A 12,183-nucleotide genomic window follows, 5' to 3' on the forward strand; every position below is an offset into this window, starting at 1 on the left:
GGCAAGCCAAGACATGGTTTATTTTTGCTGCATTGTGTGCATTAAAGGCTTTTAAAGGACAAGGCTTTGGACAGAACAGGCAGTTTACAGTTATTCTAGAGTTGAGACACTTGGTAAAACTGAGGTGCTCTTTGCTTTGTTGTGTGGTGTCTTACTGCGTTAATGACACTCATTACTGTGATCTCATCAAGAGATGTTTAAAGAGATTTTGGTTAAGTCAAATGTGTTTCTTCATTGGGCATTTTATAGCTCTCACATAAAAATCAGACTCCGATCATTTATGTGTAATGATCAGAGTATTTTCCTTACCTTTTCTTGCAGGCTCTCCTGGGCTCCAGCCAGAACAGACACAAAGCTGTCCAATGATGATATGAAGTCCTGTTTGACTGCGTTGGCCTGGGGACTATCCAGCCCCCCCCAGCCGTGGTTCATGTTTCTGAGTGTGGGGATGAAGATCTCTGAGAGTAACTGCTCCACACTTTTTAACAGACCCCCTTCAGTTGTGTCCAACATATTGAAATTGACATCCTAAGAAGACAAAAGTTTACACATATCTATAGACGCTTGTGGGGAAAAAGAAAGTTAATTCAGTGTAACACATTTACTCTGAATAATTAATGGCTTTATTGTTTATCACACACAGCCTACATTTGATGCTAACTTGAACTATAAACTAATTTACACCGCCAAAAATGACGATAAAAAACAGCCATTGTGGACGAGGGATACCTGACACGATCATCATTCACATGGCACATTCACACTCTTCAAACACACACTCACTAAACTTGTACTTCCTAGATCTTAAGCTTTGAGTCTCTTGTAACCAACATGCCCTGTTGACTGCAGTGGTGTTTAGCTTTGCTTGTGTCAGCAGGAGACCAGCATCAATAGAACTGCCTGTAGTACTAAGCTGTTTCTACTGAACCACTTTTTCATTTTACTTGCACTGGATGAGCAAGTACGATAGTGTCTTTCTTAAAATGTATTTTAATTCTTGATTCTTGTATCTTAAAAAAGGTATTCCCTGTGAAAGAAAACAGAATTTAATGTTTTGTTTTCATAAAATAAATGTGTTCATATGTTACAATGAACTAATTAGTCACATTACTTTTTTAATTTAAAAAAATCTTACTTTTAACTGTATTTTGTAAAATGCATATGATTTGTGTGATTACTACATTTCACAACTTGATACTTAGAATTAGATACAATTACCGGTAGTCAAAATTGTCCAGACATGCTAATTCATCATATAATGGGTTAGGGTTAGGGTTACAAAGTGACTCACTCTGTGAATGTTCTCGGAGGTGATTGTCTTAGAAGTGTTGGCTCTGGTGAAAAAGACACACACTCCGGTCAGTGCCACATCCCTTCCGTCTGTCACAAACACTTTATGCTTTTTGCTGTGAGCAGACTGCTGGGTGACATGCTGGGAGGGCGCAGAGGCTGCTGCTGCTGCTGCTGAAAGCACAAAATAGGCACATCTCACTGTGATCCTGATATCTGGGAATTTAATTGAATAATGCTGTAATTGATTTTGGAGACCTTATCAATTATGATACTGCCACAACTTCTGTTGCCAATAAAGGTTCATTCATGCAGAGGCAGAACTTTATCATGATGTATTATCAACAACTAGATTTTGACGACACGGTACATTTTTTTGGCATTGTTAGTGTAAGAGTTACATGTTACCGGTTTCAAGTGGCTCAGTGTCTTGATAGTAGAACATGAGGTGTGGAAGACCCTCAGAAACAAAGAATTGCTCCATGCGGTCAATCTGCAAAAACATAAGAAGGAATTTGCCCAAAACAATCAGTAGATAGATATCAATATGTAAACATATGGCTCCTTTCCCCGATGTCTTTCTCTCCTTGAGTTCTGACTCTATCCACTGTCCTGTCTCTAAAGGCATAAAAAAGCCACACACAAAAAAAGGTTTCTGTCTGTATAGATTACCTGATTTCCCTCCAGTATGGCATCTTCCACATCAGCTTTCTCCAGTCCAAGGCATGAAGCCACAATGCTGAGGATGTAGTCATGTCTTCCATCCAGCTGGGCCCGCTTAGCTTCACGCTCCTCTTTCAATTTTTGCTAAACAAAGTTGGAAAGATGCAAAGATGGGCATTTTCAATTGACAAAAAAACAAAGCTGAGCTGTATTCAGCAGTGATTAGAAAAGAAAAATCACATAATGAATCAACCGATCACACAGACATTCAACCATATTTGACATACTTTGTTTAACCTGATGAGACTTTTAATGAGGGGTGATTGAAGCGCTCCTTTGGTTTTACACATTTTCTCTGTTATGACTTAAACAAGAACTTCAGAGAACCATAGTTACATACAATCTAAATGAAAGGGCAGTATTATTATCAAAAAAGGTTAATTTGACAGTCATCTTTGTCAATGAACAGAATCCTTCCTTATTTTGTATAAAATTCCTCCATCACAAAAAGACAAAAACGAAAGGGCCAGTATGCTTTTCTTTTGGAGTTTGCAGATGTATCTCTCCGTTTTCACCCTCTTTGAAATTACCTTAATTTCTCTCCATTGTCTGTTAAGCACCCCCAAAACTCTTCAAAATTCTGTTTTCCTGGAATAATTAAACCCTGCAGTCAGTTTATAACAGGCCACGACTTGCGTTAGGATAGAAAGAGACAGTGTCATCAGCCACAATGGGTTGCCAGGTTACGCTGCTCAGTAACAGGAACAAGGTTAGCCAATAAATAACATGAAACCTTGTATTACATGGTGTGCCAGCTGCACTGTTCATTTAAATTCTTTCATTGCTCTCTTTCTTTATTTCTGTCTAGACTTTGAACAGGGATGACAGAAATAGCCTTTTCTTGCTTTAAATACTTTTCTGCATTGACGTCACCATGAACAGGCCATCTTTTAAAAGCCCCTCTTTAACAACAAAGCAGGAAACGTGCTGGCAATGCTTAAAATAGAAACCCTTATATAGAAACCTTTAGAAACCAGATAGCTAAGACAACTGTCATGTACCAGATTAAACTTAAACACTGAAAACGACTTTTTCTGATCATGTTCTCCATTTCTCTCGTCTCTCTTTCCTGTGTGAAGAGTAGCGATCCATGTAAATGAGCTTCATGAAACCGTTATACCCTTTACAGCTGGGGGGTTTTCCCCAACCTAAAGTGACTGGCTGCTGTATTCACTAGTGCACCCACTATTTAGACTCTGGACTGTAGGAACCAGATCAGCCTAATTGGATGAAAGGTTTGAAAAATTGATCAGATTGAAATGAAAAAAGTCTTAAAAAGGAACATGAAGAGCCAAGATGTCAGACCACTGGACCGACATGAGGCACTGAAGGAAGAAAGAGCTGAATATGTGGACAAACACAGATACAAGAGGTAGAGGATATGAAAGGGGTGAGGGGTGTAAGGAAGGAAGAGGAAGGGAGATGAAGTATGACAGACAAGAATGTAAAAGGAATGATTAAAGTTAAGTATGTAAGGACAAGGGATGGGAGCAGGAGGGGGAGTGGATTTGAATAGAAAGAGAGAAATTACAATTCTACAGATACAGAAGTGTTGTTGAGAGTTAAAGTATTGATTCTTATTAGTTGGGGCCTGGGGGTCAGTCATATGAAGCTAGAGATCAATAGAGCGTGGCAACAACTTCACACACAGTGTATGTCAACATGGTTAGCAAGAGCAGCGACACATTCACCCTGTAGCAGCTTTTTGAAGACATCAAAAAATAAATCCCATTTTCAAGTTTGTTTTCTGAGAAAAAGTAAACACGATTCTTCTAAAGTAGTGAACTAGTGTTCACCTGCAGTGAAGCTGACGTCTTCATTACGCTCTGGGACTGTGGCTGCAGGTCATAAGTCACTTCAGTGGATAACATGATGGTTGAAAAGCACAGATAAATAGCTGGTTCAAAATGTATAGTTTGGCACAAATAAACCTTTCAATCTCTTGTAGTGATACTAATATGAACAGAAGTCTGCAGGTCTTTCACATGTGTGACCTATGTGCTGGAAAGGTGTATCAATTTCAAGCATTGATCAAATTATTAAACACATTTTCAAAAAATATTTCTAACTGTGAATATTACCAAATTGTACCTTACCAAACAGAGCAACGTATTAACACATTTGGATAAAGTTTAATTAAACAACTACAGGACTCTGACAAACAAACTCAACCTTGTTAAGGTCCCTGGAGTTACACACACAAACACTCACTTTACAGGTCGACCGTAAAAAAGGCATGCCAAGCCATCTGTTGCCGGGCAACCAGGCATTTCACACCTTCTCTTTGCCTTTACTCCAAATTGTGTGAATGACAAAGTCAGCCTTCATCCCGGCGACAAACAAAACACAGACACAATGCAGGGAGGTGAAGATTATTCAAACAAGCTGACTAAGTCACCCCTGAACGCGATAAAGAAACACACACAACATTAACAGACACACACACACACACAACCACATTTAGTGAGGACCATAATACAGAAGGCAGCGCAGACTGACAAACACAAATATTAATTCACTTCCAGAAGCTAACCAAGCCCTGTCCCAAGATACACCACGGCAAGACTGAGAATCCCTTCAATAAACAATGTTAGTGTGTTCTCTTTTAGAAAGCCAAATAACATTCATGTAAATTATGTCAGCTAGTTAGGAATATAGTCTGATGTTTCTGTATGGGAAAAATAAATTCCAGAGTTGCATTGACCTGCCAAGCCTCCTCAAAGAACACAAAAAAGTACGAGACTTCAATCAAAGCCTGAACAACACAAACTGCAAAATTCAACACAGAAGTTGAATACAGTTTTGCAGGTCAATTTGTCCCTTTCGTTTCACACTCTGGAAAATAAAAGATACTGTCAGAGCACCTGCTTGGCAGCATAACTGCAACAAACACAACAAGTGCTTTCTCTTACCTTGATGACTTTGGAAACTGTTTGTTTCCAGAGCTGCTTTCTAAACACCTGTGACATGACAGCTCCTCGCCTCTTCAACTCAGTCCCTTCAGCATATCTTCTCCATAGTCGGCTATCACTTCCTCATCTACACACACACAGGGGAGCTGGATACTCTCATCCTCCGAGGGACTGCAGCCCTATCAAGTTGTCAGTCATGAGCAGTCAACCAGGTGAGCTGAAGCTATGCCTGTTTTATGTTTAATGGATATTCTAGTCACCAGTATGTGTGTTGTGTGTGTTTTCACAGCCAACAGGAGGTTCCCCTATGAACTCCTCACAACTTAAAGGCCTACTGACAGCTCTTCCGCCAGTACTACTGCAAATTAAAATGCAGGTTCTGCATCGACCTCCTGGTTTTCCTCTTTGTTACTCGATCAGAACATATAATTCTAGATTAGTTATTCAAAGGCAGTAGCAATAGATTCAACTGAGGAACATTCTGGACAATACTTTTATGTAAAAATATCCCTCTAATACAACTAACAGAGGCCAAAAAAATACAGAATTCAAAGTTATTTCAGGACATGTGACAAATATGATTGAGTCCACAGAAATTTTGTGAACGGCTGAGAAACTCACGAGCAGCTCCCTAATCTAAACTTCTGAATTCTCTAACATTCGATGGTACTGCTTGACAAAAAAACCAAGCCCTGCAAAATGCCAAGAAATTAAAAAAAAAACCTAACCATCCTAACCTCCTCATTTCAAATGTAGGAATGTAATGCAATGATTCTCTTGCTGAAATATACTGTCACTTTTCCGACTGTTTAAATTCTGTTTGAACGGTAAAAGAGATTAAAAATACAAATTTAAACCAGCACTTTTATGCTTCACATTTAAATGGCACTAAATGTGTCGAATGTATAAGTGCTGGATGTTTTTTTCAGATACAGGAAACGGTTTAAAGCTGTATCATTCTCAGATTAACACAGCAGACTGAGGCTGCCATAAAATAAAATAAGCTTTTGCTCCTTGTAAGAAGTTAGATTACCTTTAGCTCAGAAACACACTTTCAAAAAGGCGTTTTTATTTACGAATAAAACACCTTTTTATTCAAGCGTTTCCCCTGAGTTTAGTTGACTTGTACTCCCTCCACATCAACACACAAACACTTTAGCTGTTTACCGAATCCAAACACATTAATGATGAATTACATTTGGCCAATGTAGATAGTCAAGAAGCCAGGTTGGTTGTAACTTCAGACCTCTTGGGTTACCTTACCTTGTTTTGATAGTCTGGTTTGAAATGCAGCATCGTGATCGGCCTTTCGCTCTGACACTTCCTTTTCAGGTCATTCCTCCCTCTTAATTGGCTTTTCTTTTCATGACATGAAAGAATTACAGCTTCAAACAATGAAGACAAGACAAGGAACAAGCGGCTTTGCTACAGTTTGTGAGCAATCAGCCCTCTTATTAGCCATGTGAGAAAGGTTACTGCCCTGAAATTACGAGGGTGTTGCTCCTAAGGGGACCGCTAACCACATAATGCGGTGTTGGATGACCATCTGTCTGCCAGGTAATTATCAAGGTCCTGCTCTCACCTTACAATTCTATTGCAACAGTGGGATGAAGGGACAGCAATGGGGGTGGTGGGGTGAGGAGAGGTGCATTTTATATTATTTAGACCTTAAGGCAGAAACCACACACACCAAGAAACAACGACGATAGACAAATTAAGCATTTTGCTTCAGTATAAACATTATTACTATATAACAAGAAATGTGTCACACTCTAAGATCATCAGGTTCCACAAACAAAACACCTACTTGGACATTATATGCATTTCCACTGTATGCTAACTGAGTGAAACTAGTCAAGTAGGTGACTGTGGTCACTCTCCTAAAGCAAGAATAGAAGAATCATTAGCATTGTGCTCTCCAGCATACTGTATGATAAATATCAAGACTGCATAAGAGGTGTGTTAGGTTTTAAAGTTTATCCTCACTTTTCCATTTAAGATAAGGAATTTAATATGCAAAAAAAAAGAGTAAAGTTAGACGTGGGTTTTTTCTCAGTGTGAAAGAGTTAATGGGGACATGGGGAAACAGCTATCAATATCTCTATTTATATCAATGTACTTTTGTATGCCATCCATATATGGATGCAACTATTGGTAATAAATAATACAGTAATAATTCATAAATAAATTCATAATAATTCATAATAAGATAAATAAATAGATGAGACTTGCTAGAAATATTCATTACTTGTAATTCCCGTATGAAACTCTTATCATTCCCCAGTTAACACAACCACATACACATAAACAAGCATAGACCTCCCATCAATTAATATTAAATTCCATTAGCTTTTACTGTGGCACCCCACAGATGAGAAGCACAGCTCTCTCATCAAGGATCTGACAGACAGTTTGATACTGAAGGAATGATTGCCAAGCTTTGCATTTAAAAGCAGTTGGTTCATCAATTTTTCACAACACCATGACTGATTTTCTAAGCTGAACTGTCTGGTTTTGAGCTGCCATGAAACAGGAGAGTGACGGTAAATTATAAATGAAGGGGTGGGGGGGGGGATCCGAGAGAGAAAGACTTCGACAGGGAGCGAGACAGATAGGTCCACTGTTGTCCCAGAGGATGCCCACTTCAATGAATGTTGTCGTTTCCAACCCCTCTTTGCTTCAATTACTAAATTAAATCAATAACTGTTACCGCTTTTAAATATTACCCTCTTGCTTTGAATTTTCTTCATTTTTTTCTTAAAATCTGTTGTAAGACTAATGGACATAAGGCAGACAAGAAGACACAGCTAAAGTCATCAATATTCTAGTGATCCCGAGGTGCAGGATTAGATGTGTTAACCTGGATCCATCAATGTGAAAGGCAGCTCAAACTGAGTTTTGTTCCCTAACATTACATCCAAAGCAGGCTCATATAATATGCACCAAACATCATGACACTAAATCTCCAGGTGCTGCACATTCACGCCAACCAAAGATAAAGCTAATCTATAGGTTGGTCTTGATCAGGGGCCTTTTGAAAAGTTACACTTTTTCACACTAAAAGGTGAACATTTATATAACAACATTTCAGTGACAATTTATGTAATGCATAAACAAGGGAAATGTTTTGACTCCACATGTTTTGTCATTTCTTCTCAAATAAATGGATACAAATGTAAAAATGAATTGTATAATTATCCACAAGGAATGAACATGTTGATGCCATTTCATATTTCCTTTATTATGCTTCAATCCACTCAACTATCCTGTAACTCAAAAAACGTATTCTCATGGATAACATTTTAGATCTATACTGAACACTGGCTGTAACATATCTTTGGCAAAAATCACTGAGCATGTTTTATGGAATACTATCAGAAACGATGTACTGCCCTCTAGTGGACTGAGACATGTGATACAAACAACAATACAAGAGCACTGTGGGTTGTACTAAAGCCGTTTGGCAACTGCTGAGGGGACAGTAAAGTCCAATAGTGCAATTACAAATAGCGCTCAGAGGTTTCATAACTTGAAAATTAAATGCAGATTAATTCCATCAGTCCCCTTTTCCATGTAAAAGCTGTGCTACAAAACTACTGGCGGTGATTAGTCTGAGGCCATATTAAATGGATCCATTTTGGAAAAAGAGGAACCTCTCCTACAAACAAGGGATAGAGTGCCACTTGGATTCTCGCCTGGCCATTCAAATTGTCTTGAACTTAATAGTAGTCTAGTGCAGATTGTTTTAATGCTAAACGTAGGCCTACTTAAAAAGAAATAAATTAGGATATGCTATTTGACCAAGCCAGGGGGGAAAAAACGAGAGATAGTCTATGTTTCTTGCAAATGACAGTGTATGTGCCTATGCAAAACTGGATGAAAACGGTACCATTGAACTATCCTAGAGTAGTAGTCCATTAATTAAAACAATATTCCACCATGAGGATGCTTTACACAATCCTGGGCTTGAAGCAACCTTTAGTAGTCTATACTAACTTCCACGCTCACCATACAAAGACTACAGAACTATAGAGCTTTCAAAAAGTGTCACGTTAATATAACTAGTATGACATGATTGTTAAAAGGATGGGGGATCAAACCTGCACCTCCTTGTGAGACTCTCCAGGCACAGAAGTCTGGCTGGGTCTGCTCCTGTAGCTGATTTTGGCGAGTCGAGAGTTGAATGACATGGCTCAAACATTCCTTCACAAAAAGGGGGCCTCTTCTTCTTCAACAATATCAAGTGTTAATATTTCCAATGTTTTTTTCAATTAGGCCCACGACAATACCTCCGTTGTTCACTGAGATTTTTTCGGTCCGTAACACGTTTTTTTTCCCCAGAAATGGCCGTGTATGTTGTCAGTGGTTTCCGTGGTAACGAGACATTTTGTCAATAGTGGCTAAAGGGCTGGTAGTGGGAATGTCGCGAAAAGAGGGAAAAACTATTGATCAAGTGTTTCCTCACGAATGCGTTTTAAAAACCACAGCAATGCAGTCTGAAACCATTTGAAAAACTCGATCGGAAGACAGAACCATAAAGTGAACGCCATGTCAGTAAAACTATCTGTTGGACGGGTCACTCTTGTTACTTTATTTATAAAAAAACAGGAGGCGACCATTGTTCAAAATCATTCTAATTAAGTTTTTCTCAAATTGCTCATTTGATAATGAATGCTAACAATAGTTCACAAAGCATCGCGTTGTGTTGAGTCATCGATTAGCTAGTCTACATGATTGGGAAAATTAACGATATTCCATCTTTTGATACTTATAGTATTCTCTATTTTATGGATAATTTAAACCCTTCAATTACTGACATGGTAAATATTATTTTACTCATGAGTAAATACCATATTCAATTTTGATTTCTTGCCCTTGTTGAATTTTTTTTTGTCCTTGCTCCAGTTTGTTGTCTGCTTACATTTGCCTGATGTTTTCTTTTGGAAAAGTTTGATTTTTATTTATTTATTTGTATATATATCCCCCCTAGTCTTATGTTTGAACTAACTTGTTCCTGTGTATTTTGCTGTTGTATGTTCATCCTCTTAAAGAGTTTGTATAAACATTTTTTGTACATGTTAAATTTGTCAATAAAGACGGTTAAAAAAAAATAATAGTCTACATGATTGGTTAGCAAACTTTTTAGCCAGGCTACATACATACGCTAGCAAAACAACAAAATGCCTTGTATGAATTCATTGATAGGGATAAGGAAGTTATGTGTCGATCCACGAAGTCGCATACAGTCTGAAATTTACTAAACTACATTTATTTTACCCTGCTTTCCGCTAAACTAAAAGTCGTCAAGACCCAGTACCATCATCCCAGGGTTTACCTGCTAGGTGTTGTCTGTATCAGAATGATGACGTCATGGACGGCCACGGTGCATTTGTGACAAGTTGCCCCATCACGGGGTATGTTGTCACACTATGCGGGGTAAATTGTCACATTATATTTTTCAACAAATAACAACATGTGTCACTCTTATTCTTGCATTTGAAAGTCGGATTTATTGAAACAGCTGTTTTCAATGCCAGGGCTTCATCAGTGTCAGTGCATAAAAAATGATGCAGACCAAAAAACCTAAAAAACTACAAATAGCCTAAACATTAACAAATTCATCTTGAACTATGTCTATTTAAAAAAAAAACTACAAATAGCCTAAACACAAACAAATTCATCTTGAACTATGTCTATTTAAAAAAAAAACTACAAATAGCCTAAACACAAACAAATTCATCTTGAACTATATCTTTTTTTTTAAAACTATTTTTTAAATTCTAATTCAACACGTTTAAATACATTTTTCAGTGACGTAACATTGTCTTGGCCGAAGTAGATGTCAGCTGACTTAATGATGTAATGAACCAGTTGGATCTCCAAGTCAGCTGGGAAAATCTGCCTAGGCTGAACATCGCCCACCACTGATGTTGGCATCGTCATCTGACCCTCAATTTCTACGGATGTCACCTTTTGACAGTAGCGTGTGAGGGTCCTGTAATTAATGCTGAAGACTTTGGCAGTGCTCCTTATTGACTTATTTTCAAGTTTTACCTGCCTCACTGCCCTTAACATTATGTCAGCTGGTGTACTGCCATTGTCGGTCTTTCGTTATTGTGATTGAGAATTCAATTCTCAATCACAATAATGTTAGGCAAACAGTGCAGAGTTCATAACCTTTCCAGAGCAATTAACAAATATAACCACTAGATGGCGGCAGCACATTGCTCCTAATAAAATGGCAGATCTGCAGCTGTCAGGGAGAAATGGGTTAGATTTGTGGGGCAAATGACCTCATACTTGAGCATCATCTTCATCACTGGGAGATGAAGAGATAATTTAATAATCCTTCTCCAACGCTGTCATGGTCACATTGTCATCCGCCGAAAACACGTTTAGTCATTACTGCTTAGAGCAATATAACACGTATAGGCTACATCAGTCATGCAGGAAGTCGTTCTTAAATTTAAACAGGCTATTAGGCCACAACACCACAACACACAATCATCTCATGGGGATATCACCCACGTTTCCTCAAGAAGTGCCTTTTTTTTAGATTTAAAATAAAAAAAAGTACATCTGCATATCTTCAGCAAGAGGCTACACAGAGACAACAGCAGTGATATCCATGGTGTGTGTCGTTTTGGCATCTCCCACACATCTGAGCATTAGCTGTTGAAGCATAAAATCATGAAGAATGACTCCCACGCAGCCCGCATCAGCACCGCAGTGAGTGACGCTGTTGGCTGCTGGTGTGCTGTGGCGCACACTAATTTTGGGTGGCGCACAATGCACCAAAACCCCCAGAAAAACGGAATCCCAGGATATCCCACCCCCACCCACCCACCCACCAAACGGAATAGCCCTCCTCCCTCAGTCCTCGTCCCCTCCTCTTTTATCTCCGCCTTCTCTCACTATCATCCCCTTCCTCCTCCTCCTCCTCCTCCTCCTCCTCCTCCTCGTCCTAACTCGGGAGCGCCGCCGATCGGTCGCCAGGATTTTCCCTTCTCGGCCAAAATGGAGGAGGAGGTCTCTCGCTTAACGAAGGGAGCACAGATTGTATGACCGGATCTACTTCAATGAAAGGCACTGGGATCCGCTTCTGCTGATAAATTATTATTACAACAATTCATCCTTCTGAGGATATCCATCGCTTATTTCCGCAACAAGCGACCACAGCCATGAGCGCAGGAGAGGGACTAGATGAGGCTGCAAAGGACGCAGCAGACATAGCGGCGTTTTTCAAATCCGGTAAGTC

General features: G+C 39.0%; 2 protein-coding genes across 4 annotated transcripts in view; one reads left to right on the forward strand and one right to left on the reverse strand.

The window, feature by feature from the left end:
• The window catches only part of dnah5 (dynein, axonemal, heavy chain 5), an 89,441-nt gene extending 80,326 nt beyond the window's left edge, over positions 1 to 9,115 (reverse strand). Inside the window, exons 1-5 of the mRNA XM_061051000.1 lie at positions 9,026 to 9,115; positions 1,963 to 2,097; positions 1,699 to 1,783; positions 1,292 to 1,461; positions 310 to 528 (exon numbers count right to left, since the gene is read on the reverse strand). Of these exons, the coding sequence (XP_060906983.1) occupies positions 310 to 528; positions 1,292 to 1,461; positions 1,699 to 1,783; positions 1,963 to 2,097; positions 9,026 to 9,115 (699 nt within the window). The remainder of the gene's footprint in view (positions 1 to 309; positions 529 to 1,291; positions 1,462 to 1,698; positions 1,784 to 1,962; positions 2,098 to 9,025) is intronic.
• A 2,771-nt stretch (positions 9,116 to 11,886) lies between these two features.
• Positions 11,887 to 12,183, forward strand: part of triob (trio Rho guanine nucleotide exchange factor b) — a 102,745-nt gene continuing 102,448 nt past the window's right edge. For 2 of the 3 annotated variants that reach the window (XM_061051002.1, XM_061051005.1), the window contains exon 1: positions 11,907 to 12,176. In XM_061051002.1, coding sequence (XP_060906985.1) covers positions 12,107 to 12,176 — 70 coding nt within the window. In that variant the 5' untranslated portion in view covers positions 11,907 to 12,106. Of the gene's footprint in view, positions 12,177 to 12,183 lie in introns of all 3 variants that reach the window. The other variant, XM_061051004.1, reaches the window with a different exon arrangement.

The sequence above is a fragment of the Labrus mixtus genome, chromosome 11 (genome assembly GCF_963584025.1).
Source record: "Labrus mixtus chromosome 11, fLabMix1.1, whole genome shotgun sequence".
Classification (NCBI taxonomy): domain Eukaryota; kingdom Metazoa; phylum Chordata; class Actinopteri; order Labriformes; family Labridae; genus Labrus; species Labrus mixtus.